This window comes from Vulpes lagopus, chromosome 2 (genome assembly GCF_018345385.1).
Source record: "Vulpes lagopus strain Blue_001 chromosome 2, ASM1834538v1, whole genome shotgun sequence".
NCBI classification, from domain to species: Eukaryota; Metazoa; Chordata; class Mammalia; order Carnivora; family Canidae; genus Vulpes; species Vulpes lagopus.
In genome coordinates, this window is record NC_054825.1 from 35,789,820 (window position 1) to 35,817,187 (window position 27,368).

Below are 27,368 nucleotides of genomic sequence, written 5' to 3' on the forward strand. Positions count from 1 at the left end.
GCAGACCTCACTGAGCAGGGAGCCCGATGTGGGACTCGATCCCAGGGCTCCAGGATCACACTCTGGGCTGAAGGCGGCGCTAAACTGCTGAGCCACCAAGGCTGCCCAAGAAGAAACATTTTTAAGGAGTCTCCTCCTGAAATATCTTATTCAATTATATCTGCCGTTTTATCACTTAACACAAAAAATAAATAAACTTGTCTCTCTCAAAATATATCTAAATTAATTAAGTGGGCAGTCTTCCTTTTTACTGCTTCACTAGGTTTTGTTATTTTAATGGCTTGAATATAAAATTGTTTTTATAGACTGCTGAGTTCTAGCTCCGAATGAAAATAGTAAGTCATAAAGTTTTGTTTCTGTTGTGGCTGATGGATTATCAAAGAGAAGAAGGGAGTGTTGACAGAGACCGGGGATTCTTTTCAGCCCTCACACTTGGCTTTCTTGCAAGCTGGAAGAGAATCCTCATCTGCTTCTGATGGCCGAGGTTTCTTCACTGTGGAAATAATTCCAAAAGCAGTTTTTCTCGTTTCTGTAAAACAAACAGGGAAACCATAGGGCTTGAAGTTAAGACATGATTTAAAAAGAGGTGGTTTAACATGTATCACCACGTTACTTTGACTTATAACATTAGTAAATGATAAAACCAGAATGAATGGCTATGGATACTGATGCTATTCATTATTATCCTTTTCCCCCAACGTATATATATATCAGTATATTATTCACATCTAATTTATTCTAAAGGGTAAAACTGCAGGGCAGGTTCTAAAGGTCTGTGCGTGGTATCTTGTGTGGCCAGAACTCAAGTCACAGGCTTTGGTATAGCAGATGTCTTACGTATGGTAGAAAGGCAGATGAATCAAAACAGCCCAGCTGACAGCCAACTGCATCCCTCCTAAGGTGTGCTTACTTATGTGTGCTTACTTTATCATACAGCACGTACCATATCTGGGTCTCTCACTGAGTCATCAATGTATCTCCAAAGAATCAATCATATTGTACTGTCAACACCCAGCAATGCCTGGTTATCTAACAGGTGTTCAAGAAATCCTTGTTGAGTGAATGAGAAGATCAAACTCACATGTTTATTGATCTCTCATATATTAGTGACAATGGATAAAGAATGGGAACTATTAGGTATCAGGTCAGGCTGGCAGCAGAGTTCAACTTAAATCTATTCAATTTCAGCTAAAAATATACTACTGGGCCAGGCTGTGTGTCATCTACAGAAGACATTGAGATGCCTGCCACAGTGCTTCTTCCCACCACACACTGAGATGAAATATAATAGGAATGGAAGCACCCATAGGAAAAAACTCTGCTTGGATGAATCAGGAAGGTATCATAACAAAAGTGACATTAGGAGTACAGAAGAAGGAAAAGGTTCCTTTGCAAAGGCATGGAGAGAAAAGAAGAACTAGTAAGTTAAGATGACAATAAACTGCCATGAAGGAATGTGAAAAAATTAGGGGTAAATGGGGATGGAGGGGTAGCTTGTGAAGGGCCACGATGCCATGAAAAGATCCACATTTAGTCCTTATGAAATAAGGAAGGACTAGGGAGGAGAGAGAGAGAGAAGTCCATCAGCTACAAAGAAGATAGAATCATAACATAAATTCAGTTAAGAATTATTCTTTGTTGTAGTAATAAAAGTAAAGTCAATTCTAAAGCATTACATAAGCATTGCCTTCTCATTTATCAGGGTTAATTTTCCAAGTCTACTAAATCTTTGCTGGTTATTGAAAGCATTTTAATTGATAAAAGGGACAAACTTCTCTCAAGGTCATTAAAATGCCAACTTCCCTTGTCCCTTCTCTACAACCTCCTTAGAATTGCTATTCACTCGTTTCTGGAACATTGAAGGCCCCACATAATTCTGATTCCCTATAGCGAGCCTTCCAGTGTTGAATGGCAGCTAATGTGTGTCCTAAGTCTTCAGTTTCCAGGTATCCATTCCAGCACTGCTTCTGACAATCTCTCTCATGATAAGGTCTCCTCTAAGACCCTATTAACCATCTTGTGGTAGTGGTGCAGTGCACTGCTGTCCTTCTTAAAAATGTGGCACTTGGGATGATACACATGCCAGCTGGGACTTCATCAGTGTAGAGGGTAATCATGAGACTTGGAATCCCCTTGCTTCAGATTTCTTTATTTCTTCTAGTACAACTTGAGGCTGAATTAGCAATCTTTGGAATCCACCACACTGCAGTCTAATATTGATCCCAATGTTAACTAAAACCAGGACTGTGACAAAAGGGTGAATAGTAATGCTACCTAAAGTCTGTAAGGCTTCCTTTAGTTTAGTTTCTATAAAAGCTTATATATATTATATATATAATAATATATATATCTTCTCTGTTGAACAGGTGAGTTTTATGAAGTCAAATACAGAACTTCACATTATTCCCATTATATTTTCTTTCTTTTCTTTTCTTTTCTTTTCTTTTCTTTTTTCTTTTCATTTTCCTTTTCCTTTTCTTTTTCCCTTTCCTTTCCTTCTCTATCTATCTATCTATCTATCTATCTATCTATCTATCTATCTATCTATTTGAAAGAGAGAACACAAGTAGGAGGCAGGAAGAAGGAAAAGCAGGTTCCCCACTGAGCAGGGAGCCTGAGGTAGAGCTCGATCCCGGGACCCTGGAATCATAACCTGAGCTGAAGGCAGATGTTTAACTGACTGAGCCAATCAGGCGCCCCTCCTATTATATTTTCTTATTAGTTTCCCTTTCTTGTTCTAGTCTACTTTGGAACACCAATTGTTATCCAGAATCTGGATGATTCCTTATGTTCATTTAATACAGGCAAAAATAGGGGCACCTGGGTGGCTCAGTAAGTTAAGTGTCTACCTTCAGCTCAGGTCATGATCCCAGGGTCCTGGAACCAAGCACTGCATCCAGCTTCCTACTCAGCGGGGGGCCTGCTTCTTCCTCTCCAGGTCTCACCCCTGTGCACCTGTGTGCGCTCTCTCAAATAAATAGAATCTTTAAAAAGAATAAAACAGACAAAAATAATGGCAAAACAACCAAAGCATGAACCAACTATTCCCTAATTTCAAGAAAATATTGATAAAGTCCTAATTAATTTGGCCATTCTCAGAGCTTATGTGATGGGGTCTAGGCTATATCATAATCTCAAACTAAAAATGTTGAAAACAGAAACAAAATCATCTAAGTTATGGTAAGTCAATACAGGAATCAGTTCTTCCAAGTGGAGATCAGATCATTAAAATCCAGACACAACACAAGGCCTAAATAACTCACCTATTCATATGCCAGATGACCTAGTTTAGATGTAGTCCTGTTCTGAAGTTTAAAATTCATCTAGGTGATAGCAAGTAAACCATTTTGTGACCACTACTACTAGAGCTAAAAATCACAGAGAGAATGAAGATAAAACAGCATATTCAAAGTGTAAACAATTTTTTTTCTTTCTTTCTTTTTTTAAAGTGAAGGAACAGAGACAGCAGGTTTTGAAGATTTTATTTATATATCTATTTATTTGAGAGAGAGAGAGAGAGAGAGAAGAGGAGGGAGGGGTAGAGGGAGAGGGACAAGCCAACTCCACGCTCAGCACAGAGCCTGACTCGGGGCTTGATCCCACAATCCTGAGATCATGATCTGAGCTGAAATCAAGAGTTGGGTACTTAACTGACTGAGCCACCCAGGCATCTCTTAATCTTTTTCTTTTAATAAAACCCTATTTTCATTCTCCAAAATCTTGGCATATCAAATACTTCTAGTTTAATTTTTATCATCTGAGTAGTAAGAAGTTCAGTGGCTTTAAGTAGTGGAATTAAGGTGAGGAGATAGATATATGTAAATGAAATGTGAGTAAAAAATATACAGTCTGCATATAGTTGAGCATGTAAACAAAAAAAAATGAGAAAAAGAACAATGAGTTGTAATAAATATGAAAAGTTTACTACTTGAGTTTGTAAGTTTGTTAAAATGTATTTGCTACTTTTGTGTTCCTAAAATGGCTTGAAACCAACTTTTCATGTTTTAGTTCTTGAAAACTGATTTTCAACAGGAGAAGCACGCCTCTCTGGAGAGAAGCAGGGAGAAAGGGAGATTGGAAGCCTCCCAAAATGTGGACAGGGACACACATGCAGAGCTTGAAAGACCCATTCGATACTCATTTTTGTAAAGCAGACTGTGTTCACTTCACAGAATACACAAAGTAAAGCCTAAAGGGTGAAAAGCACTGATAGGTAGAGTTAAAACAGGCTGAGCAAAGATGGTCCTAAAGGAGTTTGCAGAGCAGGAGAGTGAAAGTAAACTTGGCTCCATTGTCTGATTTAAAAAGATTGGTTCCTAACAGGGCCATTTGGTGTTTTTATTGAAAGAACTGGCTCACCTCCGTGCAGAAGCGCTGCTCGGCAGTTAGTCGACACTGCAGCCTTGGCATCACTTTCAGACAGCCCAAACAGCAATCCTCTGGTGGGGTCATTAAAGCTTTCAACCCAGTGTCAGACAAGGACACAAGACTAACAGAATAACTGCCAACTCCAGCTGACCTGGCCATACCAAGACAGACCTTTATTCTACAGCAGTTCTTAGCCTGAATGGAACAGGCATCTGTTGAGAGACTTGCTCTAAGCTTTTATAATATAGAGTCCCTGTTCCCCTTTTTCTATTTCACCCTTAATCCAGAAAACAAAAGGATGGAACTCTACAAAGTATGTAATTTGTTTTTGGCGGTTTTAATCGGTAAACTTACAGTAAAACTAAAAAAAAAAAAAAAAACAAAACAAAACACCTTGTTAAACTATATCACAACAAATTCCAAATTTCCTAAAATAATACTTCAACAACTTGTAACACATAAAAGGATACAGGTTTGCCACATCGTATGGGCCTCTTATTTCTAAAGGCTAAAATAAAGTGAACAAAAAATAGACAGGAGAGAAGTTATTCATAAAATTTCAATGATTTCATTTGTAATAAATTAATAGGATGCTTAAGTAGTAAAAAATAAAGGAGTCAACTGCACCAATTTAAGTCCTTATAATTTTGATGGTTTTCTTGAGTTTCTAAAAGAACTCTAAAAGCATTTTGTAACAGCATAAAGAAAAAACTTCACATAAACCTGCAGACGAAGAGAAATGGAAACACATTTTACTCTTCGGGAATTGCAGTGAGCACAGGCAGCTCAAAATGAAAATAGGCAATAAGCGTTTGTTACATTACTAATCATTTTTCCTCTAGAAGTGTTTCAAAGTTTTATAACTTGAAAAGTGAAAACAAAGTAGTCAGGCCAGACTTACCCTTTCTGCAGCACTAGATATAATCACATTCTGCAAAATAGAAAGTGATCAACATTAATCTCAGATAAATGTAAAAAAAGTTGAAAAGTCTTCTAATACATATAGCTGGTAATCACTTTTTAACATTTAAGGCTCTACAAATACCAACTTCTTTTAAAGATAAGGGAAGGAATCAAAGTCAAAGAAAGACCTTAGGACCAACAGCAGCCTATATAACAAGAAACAGAATAAGCCTTTCCACCAGATTTTACAAAAGATGAATTCATTTAAAAAACTAGTTGAAAAGGTCATATAATCTTAATTCAGTTTACTGATGACAAATAAGTGTTATTGAGACCATTCTTTTCATGGTAGGTAAACTACAAATTCCTTATTGGAAGATAAAGGGTTTCAACACATCTTCCCCACCCCACCCCCCCCCTTGCATTTTTCTTCCTTTGATATTTTTCTTTAGAACTTGCAGGGCTCCTTGACATGGCATAACTTGTTTCTGGACCTTGAGAACTTTCTGCTTGCAGGAAAAGGAATCAATTAAACAATTCCAGTAATGTTAATAATAAGAATAAACTGCTAGATTTGAAAAACACCCTGAAATTAGGGAACCATACCTTTCCTTTGCAAACTTGCATCAAATTGAGGGCATTGGAAATTGTGTACCTTCTCATTGTGGAATCTTTGATAGCAGGGCTGTAGACAAGTTCAAAGCACACACCTCGGTCAACTGCCTTCACAGGAGATAAAGAAAATAAAGTGTCCAGGATAAACACATGCTGTCCTACTTTATTTTCATGAAGACTCTCCCTCATCTCCTTCCTCAACCCCACCATCCACCTCTTGCATGTCAAGGTATAGCCTTAAACAAAAGCAGATTCATGCCTGAAGACACCATCCACAGGAGAAGGCAGACGTGTGGCTCTATTTGATCAAGTTTCTCTCAGCTGTAGGGAAGTTGACTTTATATAAACAGGAATCATGAGGAGGCTATGGAGAGCAAAGTCCCAGTGGGCTGGCAGACGGGCCTTCCTCTTCTTCCCTGAACTATTAAAAGGAAAATGGAGATGTGCTCCCTACACTTAGGGTAAACTGTTTATAAACACATAAACCAAAGAAAAGTAGTATGACCCAAGAACGAAGAGACAGAAATGAAGAGCTGAAAAAGCTCTAGGAACAGAGATGGGAAGGCCCCTCAGGTAAGTCAGTTATTACAGACATTAAATGAAGGAAGTACTATGTGTCAGGTACTGTGCTAACAGAGTCTCAGGTACTTATTTAACCCTTATGATATCTTTATAAGGCATTGTGGCAGAGACACTAACTGCCCCCAATATCTGTTCTCCCCTCCTTTTTTACTAATAGAGTCCCTGAGTTTTGGCTAGGCTCATGGATGGAAGAAACCTGGGTTCTTAACAATTTCATTCAGCTCACCAGACAAACTTGGTATTTTACATGAGAAAAAGAAACTTCTTTCCTTTGTAAGGCATTCTTAATAGGTAGGCATCCACAGGTAAGAAAACAGCCTGGAACGTGTGGAAACAGAATTGAAATCTACCACTATACTATCCATTTTTTCTGAGGAACAACTCAGTATCTTTATCCATCCACAACAGATATGTGTTCAGCCAACCTTGTGCGGAAATGGTGAGCAAAAGGTGACAAGGTTCCTCCCGTTTCAGAGCTTATAGTTTACTAGGGAGGCTATCAAATAACTACACAAAAACATAACATTTCAACTGTGCTAATAAGTGCTATTGAGGAGTTTAGGAGTAGATGAGGAAGAGACTGAGAAAATAGTAGAGAAAGGAGCATTTTCATAGGAAAGAGGACATGCAAAGGTTGCAGGGAGTGTGGGAGCATGGAGAGGAGGTCATGGGCTGGGGAAGACAGAGTCAGGGGGCCCCCTGAGGTGGCAATAGAGGCTAAGGAGGATGGGAAGGGCCAACCGTGCAGGTCTTTAGGACTGGAGGCAGCACTCATTTTAGCAGGGGGAAGCATCTGAAGGATGTTAGCATGGGCAAGGCCAAGTCACTTGGTTGCAGTGGTCTTCTGAATGAACCCAGGAAAGACAGCGGACACAAACCAGGCAGTACTGGGCTGCCAGTCCAAGTCTGCGCCTGGCAGATGAGTTTCTATTACCCAGAGGATGAGCTGGGAGTGGTCAGCTGTGCTGCTGGAGGTCTCTCCTCCTGAATGTTCACAGGGAATGGAAAAACCTGCCTTCTTCCAGCACTGGCAGCCCACCTTGATTTAACTCGGGTGTACGTGGAAGGCTCCTATTTCCCCCCCGAACAGAGATTTCCTTTCTCCCATCTCCCAATCTTCTCTTCCTTAACTTTTCCTCTTGCCTTAAGGCTCTGAGATTTTATTGTAGATTTCCTTACATATCTGATATTAGTTAAAATTCACATGCTATTTTCCATACTGCAACCTTCCCTGACAACTTTTTCCCACCTCTAATCCTTGGGCTTGTGTTGATTATTTCTGGGAATGATGTCTGATATTCTTTGTGCCATAAAGTATACCTCAGTCTCCCTGCCTGTGTGGTACACTTCTTGAGAGCTGGTGTCAAGATACTTCTTTGTAACACACAACTGCCTTTTATACAAAGAGTGTTTAATATATTTATATTCTGAGTAGATAAATAGTAGCTTCTGGAAAAGAGGTTATGTCAATAGTGCTATTCACTAGGGATTATTCATGTAAAAGAAACCAGGATGAATTTGGCTAATTATTCAACAGATAAACCTAAACACTTCCTTCAGCCATATTCTCAACTATTCCCTTGGCTACTTCTCTACCCAAACTACTAATTAGTCAAAGAAGCTGACATTTTTTTCATCATCATTCTATTTACTGAACTAAAACACAAGGCAGTAGGATAGAGAAGAGGGGAAATAAAAGATGTGGATAATACACCGAACTGGGAGTGGGAGACCAGGTCATAAAGTATTCCTAACTGTATCTAAAATTTTAGCCCCCCGGGGTTGAAATAAAAATAATAACTCCTCTCTCTCTCTCTCCTTTTTTTTTTTGGAGGGAGGAGAATGACAATTATCAGCTTAATTGATTTTGCTCTTAGTACATTAATCAAGTTCACTATTAAACAGCTAAGAAAAGTCTGAGACAGAGAAATTATACATAATGCACTATTGAAGATTGTGAATATCTTTCAAAATACCATATTTTAAATTTTTTAGATAAAATACAGAGTCATTACCTGGGCCTGCTTCTAAGACCATTCTAATGTAAATTGCTTTAAGCTCATCAAATGATTGTTCATAACAGCCTCTTCATAAAGAATGACAGTGTCTGCCTGATTGGCTTTTGTTCACATCTCTGACCAAGGTTCTGGAATAGGCAGATGATCAGATTTACTAATGAGAAATAACAGTTATAATGATGCTACAAGCCAAGGCAGGTGTGTAATACTTGAATCAATAAAGACTGGTGGTAAAATTCCAAGAACTAAGGAAAGCTTAAAATGACAGGAAGAAAATAGAGAGTTGATTACTAGGACAATATACAGAGTCTCTGTTAATTTCATAAAAATTCTTTATTGAATTCAAAAGGATTCAACACCCTTTTGATAATTATTATTTAAGACACGTAATTTGTTCATCTAATTCACAAATGAAAGTAACATAAGAAAGCAATGAAGTCTTACTTGTACCTCTGCTCGCATTGGCCCCATCCCCACCTCCCCTTTCTAATCATTTCTGTGTCTTCTTCCAGTACAAACAGTCTTATTCTTCATACAAACACAAGCCAAATATGAATATATATTATTTTTTCTCTCTTACCCAAAAGGTAGCCTACCATATTTTTGGTCTGACTTGAGGGGTCTTCCATGTCAGCTCCATAACTTCTGCATTGTGTTATAGCAGAATGGTATTTCACTACAGAGCTATGGCATGTAACTAACCAAGCCTCTACCAATAGACTTTGGGTTGTTTCGATATTATCTGTAGAATAAACACTAAAGTGGGATTGCTGGGTATTATGGGTTGAGTTGTGTCCCCCTTCCCCACCCTCCTAAAAAGTATGCTGAAATGGTAACCCTCTGTATACCTTAGAATGTGACCTTATTTAGAAACAAGGCTCTTGCAAATGTAATTAGTTCAGCTGAGGTTACTGGAGTAAGGTGGGGGCCCCTGATCCCAAGACTGGTGTCCTCACAAAATGATGACTATGTGAAGACACAGAGATATATAGGCAGAACACAGGAAGAACACACTGTGAGGCAAAGCCAGAGACTGTGGAGTCATACAGCTGCAAGCCAAAGACCACCAAGGATTACCAGCACACCAGAAGCCAGGAAGAGGCAGAGAAGGATTCCCTTCCAGGTTTCCCTTCCTGATAATATCATTTCAGACTTCTAGCCTCCAGAAGAGTGAGACAATGAACTGCAGTTGTTTTAGGCCAACTAGTTTGTGGTGCTTTATTATGGCAACCCCAGAACACTAATATACAAGGTCAGAAGGTCAAGCGATTGTAATTTTATCTTATTTTATTTTAGAGTTAGCTATATTTTATTTTCTTTAATATATGTATTTTATTGGAGTTCGATTTGCCAATATATAGTATAACACCTGTGCTCTTCCTGTCACATGCAGTTGTAATTTTAAAGGTTGTTGCCAAATTATCCACTTCCCCATAAGGATTGTTCCAATTTACATGTTACAACAATGTATGAGAATGTCTGCTTTTCCTCATTCTTAAGGCAGACTGTATCAGCAAACTCCCGGGTTTGTGCCAATCAATTAGGTGATTTTATTTTATTTTTTTATTTTTTATTTTTTCAATTAGGTGATTTTAATGTGAATTTTTCCCATTGATGAATTTAAGTATCTTCCATTTGTGAGGGCCATTTGGATTTCCTTTCCTGTGAAATGTCTTCTCACATTCTTAACCCATTTTTGGGGATTGTTCATTCGTGTTTTTTAGCTTTTCATTTTCTAAGAGCTTTTTATACATTAGGGAGATTAAACTTTTATCTTTGATACATATGAAAATATTTTCACCAGTCTTTTAACTTTCTTTGTTTTTTTTCTGCCACACAAAAATTGTTGGTACCACCAAGTTTGCTAGCACTGCTCTAAGCACTGGATCGATAAAGCACTCAACACACTGAGGTTCACAATATGTGTGATGAAAAATAAAGTTTATAGAGCACTCACACCCAACACAAGTATATATGGCATGATTCCTAGAACAACTTCACTGCTTCGCTTCGGGCACTATTTACTGGACATTTCTCAGTGGGGACTAATTGAATCATAAAGACAGAAATGGATTATAGTTAAAGGAAGTGCTGAGAGGAAAACATCAGGGAGTGTAACACATATAAGCGCTGAAATAACTCCATAAACTTGAAGTCATTGTTGAATGGCAATAACGCTGAAAAAAATCAAAGGGAAGATAAAGATATGTGTGCTGCTTAGAAAAAATTCTTCTCAAAATCTGAATTCCTAAAGATCATGTTTTGAAATACAAAATTATTCTATGCTTAACAAAGAGCTCTGTTGTAAAGTAATTTTAAATAGCATTTCCCAGTGGGAAATGACATTGGATTTAGAATCAGAGCTTGAATGCAATTTCCAAGTCAGCTTTTGAGAGAAGTGTGAGCCACAAACTACCTGAGTCTTGACTCTTCATCTGCATAATAGAGATAATTCACATCTACCCACCCTACAGCTGCTGGGCTAGAGCAGGTTGGAAAGTGCCTAAACCATAGAATAAGGAATGAGAAGTCATCTGATTGTCCAAGAAGAGGCGCTGAATTCAATTTTTTTTGAAACCCAACTCTCACATGGTAAGGCTGTAATTTCCATAGGATTTGACTCTAGAAGAGGTTTGTAGATTTTAGAGGGAATTACATAACTGATATCATGCACGTGATACCGTAAGCACGTAATGAAGACAACTGAGGCGCTGTAAGCTCTAAGTTGCATAAATGGAGTGCTCTGGTGTGCTGCTCTAGCTCCCGGGCCCTCCTTCATAACCATAACCGTCATTGTCTTCTAACTTTATTGTCTTCTAACTATATTTACTGACAAATATAATTGTACATATTTAAAGTGTACAATCCAATGATTTGATACACATCTATGTTGTGAAATGATGACTAAGATCCACATAATTTGCACATACATCACCTGACATAGTTAATGCAGTCAATTTTTTTTTTTAAAGAATGCTTAGGATCTATTCTCAACAACTTTCAAGTACACGACCCTGTACTATTAACTACAGTCACCCAAACACATTAGATCCTCAGAAGTTATTCTTCTTGTAACTGAAAATTTGTATGCCTCTAACCTTCTGAGCTGACAACTGTCACATGGGTTAAGGCCTCTAAGTAAAAGACTAATGAATTAATGTTCCTCCTTTTCACCACCACAAAAGAAAAGGGTACAAATCCTATCCAAATAAAGATCTGTGTCCAATAAAGTGATCCTTATAAAGCCAACCTATCAACTTTTAATGGCCAAAGACAAATTTACTCTCAAGTCCACAGGGCATACAAAAACTGGGACTTAAGACTTAACTGTTACCCACATTTACCACATGTTCTATACTTCCACGGTGAACATATTTTCATGTTTTAATGTAATCACACAGCTCCATATCTATAATAGATATTAGATACAAATAATACATACATATCCGTACAATACTTATTCACCCTAAACAGTAAGTTAGCTTCATGTTTCCAGTTTTCTCTTTCAGATGAAAAATGCTTGGTAAATAAATAGGGACTTTTCTGCTTCCTGACCAGTTCACACCACAGCCTACTTCTACACTAGATGAAGACTAAAAATAATCTTGCACAGCCTTTCCTTCCACTCCATCATCTAGTTTTTATTAAACAACATATGTAAAATGTTCACACCAGATTTTTCAAAAGGCAGACACTGCGTTAAATACTGCATATCCCTCTCGCTTGTCAAATTTTTACTTTTCAGAATTCTTAAATTGAAATATATGGGAATTAAGCCAAAGATATCCATCAAACAGCAGTTTTCCTGAACATACAGCTGGGACTGGAGGGTGGGTGGTTCTACTGCCACTGTCCCTGATGCCATCCTGCTCATGCTGCCCTACTGCCCCATTTCCCTCCCTATGCTCCCTGCCAGATGCTGCAACTAGCTGAAGACATGACAGGCAGGATTTGGCTATGTTCCCCAGACTGCACTTTGATATACTAAATTAGACATATATTTGTTTAATTGACAAATTTTAAGGAGCATCCATTATAGGCGAGATATCCGGGTATTAAAAAGGCCTACTCCATAGTTGGTGCGCTCTAGCTCACAATCTGGATTGAACAGTTAGGGCACGTTCGTAAGAAACTGAATGAAAACCCTTGCCAAGACAGCCACTGAGAAGCTCACTGCTGTAGGACATAAGGAGTAAGTGCTGGGTACTGCTGTCCGTCCATCCTATGGCCTTAGCATCACATGCTACCGTCTCCTCCCAACCAAGGACACAGAACCCTATGTGGATTTACTCAGGCAAAGGAGTCTAGAAAATGGCTTTCCTTGTACATTAAGACAAAGAGAAAAGTAACAAAGCTGCAGGTTGAATAGCAATTTATAGCGTGGCTGCACCCCCTAACTCCAGAAACTAGACTGGTAGTTTGAGGCTGGTAAAAAGCCTTGGCAAACTTCTTAACAGAGATTATTACCTCTGGAGAGGAATAACATGTGAGGCCAATGAGACTGCCATCACTTCGGGTACTGTATTAGTTTTGTCTTTCATCACAGGGACCTGGAACATCTCAGAGATCTCATCTGATAGGGTATCAACCAGAAGTGTCCCAACCCCGTGACTGATGAGCTGAATGGCTTCTCCTTGCTAGCCTCCATTTTACCACATTTCTTAGGTGAGCTGCTTAACAACATAGATTTCCAACTTGAAAATGTGATGAGTCGGGGTTTTTTTTTTTTAAGGGTTTATTTATTTATTTCTAAGTACCAGCAAGAACATAGAAAACAATGACTTGAGCTTAATAAATACTGTTTTATGTTAGGTAGCACTCTCTGTATCAGAAAAGAGCTGGTTTAGAGTTTTCCCTTTACATATATGACTTTAAAAATTTTTGAGTGCTTTTCAAGTTCTTTAGTAGCATATTTTTAGGGGTGGAACATAAGCCAACTTAAATTTTTCCACACGGATTCAATTTTTTGCACCCCACATAGATCAATGTTCTGTCTCCCCCCATTCTTGGCACTGGGCCAATTCCTTCGCAGCAGCGACAGCGAAACAAAGCTCTAGGAAGTTGTGATCCTATAGAGACAGAAGAGGGGAGTTATCGATCTTGAGAAGCGGCATAAATTTTTAATTTTCCAATTCTGACAGGATTTGATATGTAACCTGGACTGTCTGCAAAACCCTTTGTCTCCTTCAAGAGGAGTTTTTGAGAATGGGAGGTTTGGAAGCTGCTATTCTAAAATCCTCACCCTTCAAGAGGATCGGCTGCCTCTGCAAACAGTTGACAGTCCTACTGACCTGGCAGCCACTGATCTGAAGTACCACCACCTTTATGATGGAAGAAGACTGGCAGGAAGGTGTGACAGATGGAAGATAAAGGGTAGGGAAAAGCAAAAGAAACTATGTAGAAAGGTAATGAGAAGAATTCTATTGCAGAAGGAACAAAAACTTCCCTGAACACATGGCTACTCTCTTAGGTTGTTGTAAAAGTAACCCTGGGCGTCTGTGGGAACCAGCAGGTTTCAGCGCAGATTTTCATGTTGCTTGGACCTTGCCCATGGTCCCGCTCCTTCCTGTTGTCCACCCTCCGTGCTTGCTGTCTGGGGATCCCTCAACATACTTTTTTCCCCTATCTCTTCTTTCTGGACTGCTCTATCCCCTTAATATTCAGTGCTCAGGCACTAAGTATCTGCCATTACGGCTATCCTCTTAAGAAATATCCTTCATCAACTTTGGTTTGTAAGGCCTTTTAGAAACATCTTAATTTACTGGATAGTTTTTAAGTTTCCATTCTACCTTTAGGCAGCTTTCAAAAATAAAACCCTCTTTTCTAAACTGCCTATTTATCACTTAACCTTCGGTTTTTCCTTCTCAAGAACGCTAGGTCCTTTTGCCCCTTTTCCAACTTGTTAATGTGGGTTTGTGTAGATTCACAGAGAGAAAGGGAAGTATAACACTTACCACATTAATAGGGGGTCTTTTGAAGTAAAACGGTAGTTTCTCTGTTACAGTTATGCAGACTAAATCCACATCTAAATGTGTACAAGCAACCTGTCAAGAAGAAAAAAACCCAAACAGGTAAAGCCAAAAGAAAAAATGGCACATGTTTAGAATGGGAGATGTAGTCAAACCCAATTTAGAGAAATATAAATAGAGATGGTTTGCTCCATGGGCATCATAATGGGTCTGTGTTGAAGTGTATTTGTCAGTCATGAGCCACTCCTTCACATTTGGTTTGAATGGTTTAATTGTAATCTTGCTGGAGCACAGTGGTATGTCCATGGATCATCTCAACAGAGCCTAGAGATCCTGTAACTCATGGTCCTCCATAAGGATGGGTTGCTAAGAGAGGCTCAGTTTCTGGAAGGTTACTTCAGATTGTTCCAGAAAGAGGCAACTAGCTGTTCTGAAATTCAAGAAAAAACATAAGACAAAGGAATATATGCATGGTCCATTTATTCCACAGATTCTTTATTTTTGTGCCACACATTGTCCCAGGCCTGGGGCTCCTATCAGACTAATGAATGGCTGGAGGAATACTAACATGGCCCTACTGATGGCATTTTGTTCCAACTCTAAGAGATAGAGTCTACATAAATGGTCAAAGCAGAGCTTACAAATCAAATGATACTGAATGTATTTTTTCAGCTTTTAATTTCCCTTTCCTTTGTTCTAATTTTTGTTCTTTTTATTGATCAATACTTTCTTTGGATTGACTTCCAAAAGAGGTTTGAAATGGCTTACAAAGAACACAAACATACAAATGAAAATGAATAGATAAGAAAACAGGGTAAATGGAAAATCAGGGAAACAAAGCTGGAAAAAGATTATGAGCATAATAGTAGAGGCCAAACCACTGCTAGAAGATGCATATCTGGCTCTGATTTGGCTATTACTTTATTTATAGTGACAGAAAGAATTGGCTGTTTTGTACTGTATTAAAAATAAGCCTGGACAGCCCTGGTGGCGCAGCAGTTTAGTGCCGCCTGCAGCCCAGGGTGCAATCCTGGAGACCTGGGATCAAGTCCCACGTCAGGCTCCCCGCATGGAGCCTGTTTTTCCCTCTGCCTGTGTCTCTGCCTCTCTCTCTCTATGAATAAATAAATAAATCTTTAAAAAAAAAAAAAAGCCTTACTGACAATACTGGTGTATACAGGCCTGATAAACAAATTAAAAATGCAAGGTTGGCTATGCTGGCAAACCAACATCAAGGCTATAGACAAAGGAATGGCAGAGTGAGTGAAGAGAGTAAAGAGCAGGTAATATCCCCCATAGGATGAGCTTGGACTTTTAGCAGTAATGGGAATGTCACATCTTGCCTCTTTTCTTCAGAATTCCCACTTTGGTCATTGCTACCCCTACTCCAGGGCTTTAGGAAGCAAGCAATGATCAGAGGCTGTCTGGCTTTAGACAGTCACAGTAACTTAGTAAGCCTGGGAAGTAATGCTGTTTTGGCAGGCAGAAACACTTGGCTCATAAAAAAATCTGGCCATCCCAAGTGCTATACAGCTGTCCACCTCATAAAAGACTCACTGAAAATTGGTAAGAATGAACAAAAAGCTCTGAATAGAAGATAAAACAAGTTCAGCTTCTGGTCATCATTTTTAAGCCATCAGAACAACAAAGATCCAAAAGTTCAGTAAGCCACCGCTAACAAGAAAAAGAGTAAACAGGCACTTGCAGGGTCTTTAAATCAGTGGTGTCTTGAAAAGCATTTTAGAAGTAGGCATCAAAAATTTAAATGCACACATCAGCAATTTCCTATAGAGAGCCTCTAGAAATATATTCTATAGCCATATGCCCTACAAATTTTCAAGAATATTAGTGCAACAACAGTCATTCCAATACCAATCACAAGACTAGACACAACCAAATATCCCTCTATTTTACTTTAAAAAATTATAGTCCCTTTATACAACAGAACATGCAGACTCCTTCAAGGGCATGAGGAACATCTCTAATTGTATCATGGAGTCTTATACACTGTTAGGTAAAAAATACACTGTTAGGTGAAAAGAAAAGCATGGTGTTAGGGAGGAAGGATAGAGGGAGGAAGAGGGGAATGAAGGAAGGAAGGATTATGTAAATAATTACTCCTGAGAAAATACACAGAAACTATTAGTAGCGGTTGCCTCAGGAGAAAAGGGAGAGTGTCAGGTGGGAAGAAAGTGTACTTTTCAATACACATCCCTTTGTACTGTTTGAACTTATCACTGTTTTTCATTTTAAAAAAAAAAAGATTTTTTATTTTTTATTTATTTTTTATTTTTATTTTTTTTTAATTTTTTATTTATTTATGATAGTCACAGAGAGAGAGAGAGAGGCAGAGACACAGGCGGAGGGAGAAGCAGGCTCCATGCACCGGGAGCCCGATGTGGGATTCGATCCCGGGTCTCCAGGATCGCGCCCTGGGCCAAAGGCAGGCGCCAAACCGCTGCGCCACCCAGGGATCCCAAAAAAAGATTTTTTAAAAAGTCCATTAAGCATTCTTCCCCAGAATAAAGCTAAATTAGGTTACTTTCTAATTTACGTATTGCTCATTTCCCCCCTCTTATATAGCTTTTTTAAAAAAATATATACAGCTTATGTAGCTTATAGCAGCTAATTAAAAAATTTTGTGTTGGTGTAAGTACACGTTATAATAAACATTCAATTACAAAGGACAGCTCCAATTGGCTCCCTCTAATACTTCAAACTTAAAATGTCTCTAACTGAATTCTTTTGTTATTTAACTTTCTATTAATCCAAATGTTTGGGACACCTGGGTGGCTCAGTGGTTGAGCGGCTGCCTTCAGCCCAGGGCGTGATCCTGGGGTCCCTGGATCCAGTCCCACATCAGGCTTCCTGCATGGAGCCTGCTTCTCTCTCTGCCTGTGTCTCTGCCCCTGTGTGTGTGTATCTCTCATGAATAAATAAATAAAATCTTAAAAAAAAAAAACCCAAATGTTTAATTGACATATTTAGAGAACTATAAAATAAGAGCTAATTTTACATTATAATGACATACTTCTGAAATCACTAAAACAGATTAAATTATGTTCAAATAATATTTGCAGTTAAGAACCTTTTGGCAAGTTGCATATGAATTCATAGCAATTGATCTTCACCTTTTTGGGCCAAGGACTCTTATGAGGATTTAAGGAAAGCATATTCCCCAAATTTCACATACCTACAAATACATTTACTTTAGATTCTACAGAACTAGGGGAACAGGAGGGTAGGAGTTCAGTCTCCCCCAGAGTCCCTCCCTGGGTGTCAGGCTAATACATATTGGTACTTTATGACAAATAATATGCAAGGGAGAGCTAGGCTTACCCAGAGAAAAGAGAGATATCCATAAACAGTACCTCTCAATCTGAAGTGTGTGTGTATATAAATTCCCCTGAAGAATTTATTTAAAATGGAAATGATCAGGCCTTACTCCCAGGAATAAATTCAGTAGTAAGTAGGGCCTAATAACCTACATTTTAACAAACAGCCCTGTCACTTCTGAAGCTGGTGGAGCCAGACCACAGCTTGAGAAGCACTGCTTTGAAAGGTACACCCTCTCCTTAAGAACCTCAGGCATTGCGAGCATATTCTACAGCAGTGCTTTTAGAGGGTTAAGGTATGGATTTTGGAAGGAAGAAGAAAACAGATCTTCTATTTCCATTTATTTTTTTAATTCGTTCTCTTAAAATTTATTTTGTGTGTGTACATTATTTCATAAATCACATGGGTATAGAACATACTCATAATTTATAAAATAAAAAATGTATTGGGGATACAAGCTCAGTATTTTTTTAAATTGATAGAGCATAAAGTCAAAGGACTTTGAAGACCACTGGACTAAATAACTTGAATTCTCCTCACCCTGTTGAGTTGCTTTAATCCTAAATGGGAGTAACTAACTCAGAAGTTCCTGAAGCTTCTACGTAATGCTGTCTGCCAAATTCCACTGCCATCTCTCATCCCAAGAAGCCCTGGCTAATGGACTCCCCTTACAATTTTTCATCTCTGCTCTATCCCCTAGGGTAACTGTGGAGAGGGAGGGTTTATCCATGAGACATCTTCCAGATACTCTGAATGGAAAATCAGATGTTATTTCCAATGGAAACAATACTATTTAAGGTGGTTTGATTTTAAACACTAATTGTTAACATGTGTGTGTGTGCGTGTGTATGCTTTTATGACTCATTTTAGAGACCTTAGTTTTAGCATATCACATCTACAGGGACGCTTGTTTAAATTCTAGATAATCTACTTAAAAACCAAACAAATAAAATCACTTATAGAATACAACCTGCTAAGTAATGGCTTGCATTTGACCCAATTCCAAACCATGATATACTTTTAAAACCTTTATGATTAAAAGAAAAATGTCTTTTAAAATTGATTTTCAATAGAAAACAGGGAGAGTGCTAACTTTGTGTCTTAATGAAAGGGGAAAATGTGGACAGATAAGAGGAAGATGTTTCAATTTTAAAAATTGTTTCCATGTAACTTTCTGAGTATATATGCACAGTCAATTCCAAGCAAATACCTTGTGTGTTATTTATAGCTTTATTCCATTTTCCAGAGTGTTTATTACAGTTCTACCGACCATATAAAGCATGTGTTCATGCTTTTGAATTCACACTTTTGAATAATCTGTGAAAAACAAGTACAGCTGACCCGTGAACAACATGGGGCTGAGGGGTGCCACCCCCCTTAGTCAAAAATCCACATACAACTTGATTCCTCAAAAACTTAATTCTGTTGACCAGAAGCTTTCCCGGTAACATAAACAGTTGATGAACATGTTTGTATGTTGTATGCATTATATACCTATATTCTTACAACAAAGTTAGCCAGACAACAAAAGTCATTAAAAAAAAAAATCACAAGGAAAATCTATTTATAGTACCGTACTATGTTTATTGAAAAAAATCTGCACAATAGAGAACCCGTGTAGCTCAAGTCCATGTTGTTCAAGGGCCAAATGTAATAAAATAATGTCACTAAGTGAAATTTTAATGTATTCTAAAACCCAAAAGTCCTAGTTCTACTATATAATATACTGCCTGAGATTAACAGCAAATTATTTAGCCTAAGTCTCAACTTTCTCTTCTAAAAAAGGAGGATAATAAAATATATTTGTCCTGCTTATTCTCAGGATTGTTATACTAAAGATACAAATATGTAGAAGTCTTTGGAAGGATATATAAACATATGCCTCCCCACCATGTTATATTTTAAGTATTTTGTTTCTCTAATTACACAAGTAAACAGGTGTGCACTTCAGAGTCAATTCAAAAAATAAATGGGCAACAAAAATTAGGGACACTGCCAATTTTCACTCTACATTATAACTGAGTGGCTACTACTCAGTAAGAAAACAAAGTTGCTAATGGAGATATGCTCACCTTCTTCCTTAGAGTTTCAATACAGAATGGCAATCTCCTATGAAACTTGAAAAAAAAAAAAACAAAAAAACCCCCAAAACAGATACTCTAACTCCAAACCTAATGGATCAGAATCTCTAGTGGTGGAGATATGAACGTGCCTGATTTTTAAAAGTTCCACAGGGGCTTCTGATAACTGAGAACCACTTGATCCTACTCACCTTTTTCTGAAACAAAATTCTTGAGAATTACTATATAAATGAGCATTTTATGAAGGGAGTCACCAACTTAAAAAAAAAAAAAAAGCATTCACAGATCATATGTCCTATTTCCTTGAATTAATATAAACAATTAAGCATTGACAGTTGCCTTCAAAACTAAATTTAATCACACATCAGCCTCCCTAGTCAACAGCTCCATCTACTGGATAAACTCAAGGAAAATCTTCCTATAATTTTACAACAGATTTTGCTTAAAAATGAACGAGGCTATAGAATTAAAACATCAAAGATCAGTATATTTCTGTTCTGCAATATCCATTTGGTGGATATAGTTTTAGTAGATGGCTATTTTCTTGAATCTAGATAAAGACAACATTCAAAACTTTCTAAAAGTAGCTATGCCTGTTTACACAGTAAAACATATTCCTAAAAACTATTATTACAGTTGATGGTTTTTCTTTTTCTGTAATCATTTAAAACATGCAAAGTGAAAAAAATAAAATAAAATATCCAGTGTGTTCTTTCTCAACTTGTCAAAATGATCTTACATGTTCAACAACTTTCCCTCCTGGTAAGTCACAAAAGAAATTAAATTCATAAAGGTTCAAGGAACACAAAGGGGAACAGTATCAGCAGATGGCTGATTTAGAAGAATTTCTGGAAGACGGAAAGGCTGATATGATCATGCTGGCACATGGACCACACGGACCACACTTAAGAGCATGCAAAGGAGAAAGCCAGAACAGACATGAGATATTTTATGCCGCAGAACTTTGCACCTTTCTTCCCTCATAAGCAGCAATGAATAGTACAAAGGGCAGCAACTAAAGCGATTTCACAGCTTTGAAGGAGACAGATCAACATTTACCTAAGAGATGTTTCACATGAATGAAGCAAAGATAAAGAATGAGAAAACCTGAGGGTCTCTTTCAATCTAAGTCCATCAAATATCCCACAAGATGACTAAAACAAAATAAAACAAAACAACACATGCCACCTAAGCACCCCCTCATGAAATTTCAGAATTCCAAGTATAAATGTCTTAAAAGTTTCCAGATGGAGTGAAACAGGTCACCTGCAAAAGCGTAACATCAGACTTCTTACGTAAAATAATATATACTATTTCTTTCGCTGTTACTTACATGAAAAAGTTTTTCTGTCTTTGGAAAAACTGCAACAATGTCGTATAGCCGGACCCTTGAAGACGTTGCTCTCTGGTAGTACATAAAGAATGTTATTGTACAACAAAGAGTGCACACATGGAATTCTGACTAGTGGTCTAGCTGGCTTATATTTGAATCATGTAACATCTCTTAAATGCCACTTCTGCTTTGTCTTTTGACAGAAAAGACTGCGTAAGCACATGAGATTTTAGATTCCACCCATCACCCACCTTCCCACATTGTTATACTTTAACTATGTACCAAACTGTGCTTGAAATATAAAAATCAAAGTGGACAGTTCTTGCTCTTACAAGCAAGTGGAGAAGGTTGCCAGACATTTACTGAGCATCTACTGTGCGCGGGGCACTGGCATATGAACTCATTTAAGGGTTCTCACTGGAACTCACCAATTTTTGTGTGTGTGAGACAAGTACTAAGCATAAGATCAGACTCATTATGAGAATACTGTTAGATATAAATTAAAATGCTAGATGTGCAAGAAAATACCTGATAGTCCTCTGATGGAAGGAGAGGTTTAAGTTATTGCTTAAAAATGAAAATCTTAAACTTACATTATATGTGATGTATAGGAAAAGGCTGGAAAACTATGCAGCTGAGTCTTGAATGTGGGTTTGCACTGCAAAGGTCCACGTTATGTGGATTTAAAAAAAAATACAGTACAGTAGCATAAATATATTTTCTTTTTATGATTTTCTTAATAACACTTTCTTTCCTCAAGCTTACTTTATTGTAAGAATACAGTAATGTAGTACATGTAACATTAAAATATGTGCTAATAAACTGTTTCTGCTATTAGTAAGGCTTCTGGTCAACAGGAAGGTATTAGTAGTGAAGTTTTTGGGGAGTCAAAAGTTATAAATGGAGTTTTAACTACATGGGGCAGGGGGCACTACCCTCAACCTTAGCAATGTTGAAGGGCCAATTTTATGTTTAAACGTGTTCTCTGAATGATGGGATAATATATGATATTTCTTCGTTGCCTCTTTGTACCCTTAAGATTTTTACCTCTTATTTTGTAAAAAGAAAAGGCATTCTAAAAATCAGAGGAGGAAAGGGAAAGAGTGAAGGGAATGTGAAGCAGGCAGGAAGGGCTGCTGGGCAGACACGCTGACACAGGGCAGGCTCCAGGTCTTAGAAAAGTCAGGACTGAGGAGTATGTGCCCTCTGCTTGCTCACTCCCAACTGGAAAGAGGACGAAAAGCCACCAAGATGCTCATGATAACAAAAGAAAATGAACATTTTTTTTTGTCTATGATCCATTAAAAGTCAGCTCCCTTTAGGTCTGCCTGGGCCCAGAGAACCTGCCTTGCAGCTGTATAAAATACCAGCATTTGGCTTTCCACATTTTTTTTTTTTTTTTAGTAATGCTAATTGTCGTGAAGGAGGCCAGCCTTTCCTTGATGATTCCTTTTCTATGGCAGAGAAGTCCACTCCAGCTTAAGATAAAACTGCTCACCTTCTCAGGGATCTCACTTTCTGCCTCCTTCACTAGGTCCTCCCATTGGCAGGCATGCTCCTCTCTCCCACCTAACAAAACCCAGACAGCAGGTTCTTGTCCACCAACCTCCCTGTGTCTTATGTTTCCTATGGGGCCAACTTCTCGAGCTAAGTCAGCATCACACACTTGCCTGCATTTCCGCACATCCCTACCATTTCCATGGGGATGGTTTGTGCTGAGGCAATCAATAACTTCCCTTGTCAATAACCAAGACATGTCTGAGCCCTTCTCCCACTAGCCTGCTCGGGCCTGCTGATGCTGCTGACTCTTTCTTGCTTCTCTTCTCACTTTCCTCATTGTCTTCCCATTCTCACAGTCTGCCTCAGCCTCCAATCCTAACTCCTCCCTCCTCTTCTCCACCATTAAATGCTGAAGTTCCTTAGAACTCTGCCCTAGAACTTCTCTTTACACGCTGCACATGGACCAGGGATTCTTATCCATTGCCATGACTTCATTTACTCTCTACAGAGCGACTGACCACTTCCAAATCAGTATCTCATTAGACCAGTCTTCTGAGGGCCATACCCCTTTTCTCACCTGTCCATTTGACAAACTCCACTGGAATTCTCATAATAACCCATAACGTTCCAAACACGATGCCCTCAAGCCTGCTCCTTTTTCTATATCCGGTCTCAGGAAATGGTACCACCATCTACATAGCAGGCTGATCAAGCCATGCCAGGGATTTATCAGACTATATCCAATCAACCATTAAATCCTGTCAATCCTCCACCCCCCCACCAAGCCTCTCAAATCCCCGCAACCCCTCTGATCCATTCCCTATAATGCAAACACCATAATTTCACTCCTTCAGTTAAAACCTTCAAGGGTCTCCAATTGCTCACCCAGACCTACCTCCCCAACCTTGTTCCAGATTAGCCAGCTCAATAGGCTCAGCCCCATCGGTGTTGTTTCGTTTCCCAGAAAACACCAGGTTTTCCTTGGATCCAGGACCTGTGCATAATCCACTCTGTCTGTGGGAACACTCTCTCTTCTGCTCAGCACTTATACAACACTTACTGATTCTTCCTGCCCAGGTTGGAACATCAACTTCCTCAGGTGGGCCCCCTTGTTACACACTCCCAGAGCATCCTTTACTTATTACTCCCAACTATTTAAATATTCCTCACATTTTAATTATCTGTTTAGTGCTCGTTTTATCATTAAACTATAACCTTTATAAGTTCAACAATTCTATCTCTATTATTCACAGCAATATCCCCAGGACCCACGTTACGCCTGGTTTCATGTGAGTTCAATAAGTAATAGTTGTCAAAGGACTCTTTAATTGTAGTATCCATATTAATGTGTCAATAGTAGAACAGCTATATGAATTCTGAAGAGAGGGAGAGTAGGCAGGTGTCATGCCTGGGGGCAAGGAATATAAGAAGGGGATAAGGTGAAAACACTGTTACAACCCTGTTCAACATTAACCAGTACAACTTACAAGGTAAAAAGAAAAAATAACTTACCAAAACATTGCAGTGAGATGGATCCGAAACAATAATTGTCAGTCTTGTTAAAACTTTAATTGGTCTTGATTTTCCCTATAATCAAAAGCATTCCATCAAAAAAACTCAAAATACAAACAATCGATTTTCTTCTTTATCAGTGGAAAAGTAGTCACTGAAAGGCACCAGCAGTAAAGGGTAGTGACAATCAATAAAAACTACTCTTAATTCTCAAGGAATTTACAATATAATTGGCAAAATAAAAATATACATGTGTCAAACTACATAACAGGATTACTCAAAGGTTATAGGAACTTCAGGAAAGAAGATCGCCAAAGAAGTACTGAATTGATAGCAAAAGGATGCTTCATGGAAGACCTGAGTCTTGTGGAAAAGTAAAACTGGTAGAGGAGGAAGACTGCAGGGAAGAGAATGCTACATAAAATTGGACATTTCTGAATAGCTATTATGGTCCTTAAACAACAAGATACATACCTGTACCATTGGCAGAGTTGTAAAGAGTTCAGAAACAGCTACCGGTTTTTCAATTTCCTACAGTAAACAATGAACAGTCACCCGAGATTGTACATGTGAATGGAATGAAGCATAATGGAAAACTTACAAGGGGTTTTTGGAAAGTTAATTTCTGATATACAGAAACATTACTTTTTAAAAAAAAAAAAAAAAGGAAGAAAGCTGGACAGCCCCAGTGGCCCAGTGGTTTAGTGCTGCTTTCAGCCCCGGGGTGTGATCCTGGAGACCCAGGATCGAGTCCCACGTTAGGCTCCCTGCATGAAGCCTGCTTCTACCTCTGCCTGTGTCTCTGCCTCTCTCTCTCTCTGTGTCTGTCATGAATAAATAAATAAAATCCTTAAAAAAAAAAAAAAAAAAAAAGGAAGAAAGCTGGAGAGCAGAGAAATAGCTAAGGACATCAATGGATATGTGGGGTGAAAAATAGCTTTTTGATTGAAATAATCTATAAGGTATAGTTGTTGGCCTGAAGATAAATATACACATTTACAAGCATGTTTAAGAGGGAAATCAATTAGTAATGAGCCCATGTCAGTAAAATAAAAAGGACTATATACTATAACTCAATAACAATATACTTTTAAAAGTTATTGAAAGTTATTTAATTAACATTAATTCAACCTTAAGAATCCTTCTACCACACCCTAATACTTCACAAAAAACTCTGCATTGGCTCAACTGTTAACATATAAAATAATATAGTACACAAGAGAGTGTATTTAAGAAATATACTCATCTGCAGCTTCCATATTACCAATACGAATAAAAACAATTGTAAATTTTGGTTATTATTAACGTCAGAAATTGTTTTTTTTACCTGTTTCTTTTCCTTAAATTCAACAACATGATTGATGGCAACAACCGAATAGCCCACTGAAAAGAAAAATGGAACATTCTTGTTAAATATAACAACCTCTCTCCTGTACACATAGGCTCAACTCAGCTCAGGTCAAGAGCAGGGGTCTGTAGGGGCAGGGGCTGTGGGTTTGGACTGGTGTCAGACTTACCTCACACAACTGTCATAAGAAATAAATAAGGTAACAAGCATGGATGATTTAGAGCTGCACCTGGCATAGAGGCAGGGCTCTCTGACCTCTGTGATGTACAGTTAGCATGACACCTTTTTTCACTTGATCATTTCTTTTGCTTTTTACCCTTTCTACTTCCTTCAGAGGTACTTTTTCTAGGGAGAAATGGAGTAATTACTCCCTCACACCACTGCTCACTTCCCCTTCCCAGCTGCCCACCATCAGTAGATTGGGAACTCTGAGGGCAGGGCCTTGCTTTATCAGACTCTGTACAGCATTAGTCTGGACACAAGGACTACCAAAAACATGTCTGAATCATGATTCCTATCTTTAAATTATTTAAACACCAATGGGAAGGACAAGGTACTGATATTAAAAGATAATGCATATTAATGCCAGAAGAGTGGTTTTTCCCTCTCCTCGGTTTGTCTGATTTCCTTCTTTCCTTCCTCCTTCAAATAGTTATTGAGCATCCATTGCTTGCCATGCTCCACAGAAGCCTCCTGATTTTTAAACTTCTCTATCCCCACACTTTGCAGAAGACAACAGTTATGATTAGCTCCAATAATCAAAACAGGGTCTTATGTCTCCGGGCTTTTGCTTCCCCTGGATTCAAATGAGTAACACTCCAGCATTCTGGCCTTGCTGTTCCCCTGCCACCCGCCTAGTATGTCTCTCCCCCGCCCCACCTCCCCTTCTTAAATTATTCCCACAAGTCACCCTCATGTCCCTCCGCCCCTTTGAATTTCCACAGCATTCCCCGTCTGTGCCCAATTCCCCAAACTGCTCTGATACTACTGGGAGGCAGACAGGCGATACTAAAAGCACTGGTGTAGGAGATTTACACACTTGGAAGCCCTGGCTTCTGGCATCCACTAGCCGTGGGGCTCTATGCAAATCTCCCATCCTGTCGGAGCCTCAGTTTTTTCAGTTTTCAGGGGAGAAGAACGATGAACTAGGTAACAGCTCCCAAGTGCTTTCGAGTTTCCCGCGCCCGGGATCTAAGCAACACCGCGGCAGCATCAGCTAGCGGGGACATATCCAAGATCCCAGGGGACCTGAACGAAGACGGGCCTTCGCGTCCCTCCTGAACGTGGCCTGATGGTCTGGGGGGCAGCGAGGCTGGGCAGGCACCGCGGCCCGCAAAGCCGGGGAGACTCACGGTGAGCTGCGTTCTCCACCAGGCCGCGCAGCGCCTTTAGGTCGGAACCCGCTCGCAGGTCCAAATCCGCGAACACGGCCATGCTGAGATCACGTGACCGTCGCGCATCCGTCTGCGCAGCCGCGGGGCCCACCCCCTCTGGCATGCTGGGAATTGTAGTTTACGTGCTCAGTCCGCGCCTTCCTTCCCTCGACTTGAGTGTTCGCGTTAGGGTTCGAAGCCCTTGCTTCGCCTTCAGGTATCGGCAAAAGGTAGCGTGTTGAAATCCACAGCCTCACCTCTCCCTTCTTTGCCTTCTGAATGAGAACGTTGGGTATCTCTCGGAGGCAGGCGTTCACATCTCCCATCATTCCTCCTAGAAAATATTGTGGAAAGTGATTCCTTCGCGAACCGGACACTTCTGCCAAGAGCTAGAAGCACTTTTGAAACAGACGTAAGAAACTCTCCTGAT

General features: G+C 39.0%; 1 protein-coding gene across 3 annotated transcripts; it reads right to left on the minus strand.

Annotated features, from left to right (window-relative positions):
• Positions 1 to 27,057, minus strand: RPP30 (ribonuclease P/MRP subunit p30). Of its 3 annotated transcripts, XM_041745203.1 has the most exons (11): positions 26,918 to 27,055; positions 25,545 to 25,600; positions 24,692 to 24,748; positions 24,218 to 24,292; positions 21,206 to 21,277; positions 14,441 to 14,530; positions 5,878 to 5,994; positions 5,270 to 5,299; positions 4,839 to 4,876; positions 4,360 to 4,439; positions 1 to 529 (listed from the first exon to the last, which is right to left on the minus strand). In XM_041745203.1, exons 1-11 carry the CDS (start codon positions 26,997 to 26,999, stop codon positions 420 to 422), a joined length of 807 nt encoding a protein of 268 aa, XP_041601137.1. In that variant the 5' UTR covers positions 27,000 to 27,055; the 3' UTR covers positions 1 to 419. The 3 variants fall into 3 exon arrangements, with proteins under 3 accessions (XP_041601137.1, XP_041601138.1, XP_041601140.1); XM_041745204.1 differs by lacking the exon at positions 21,206 to 21,277 and having other exon boundaries at positions 26,918 to 27,057; XM_041745206.1 differs by lacking the exon at positions 14,441 to 14,530 and having other exon boundaries at positions 26,918 to 27,057.
• Positions 27,058 to 27,368: the final 311 nt, after the last annotated feature.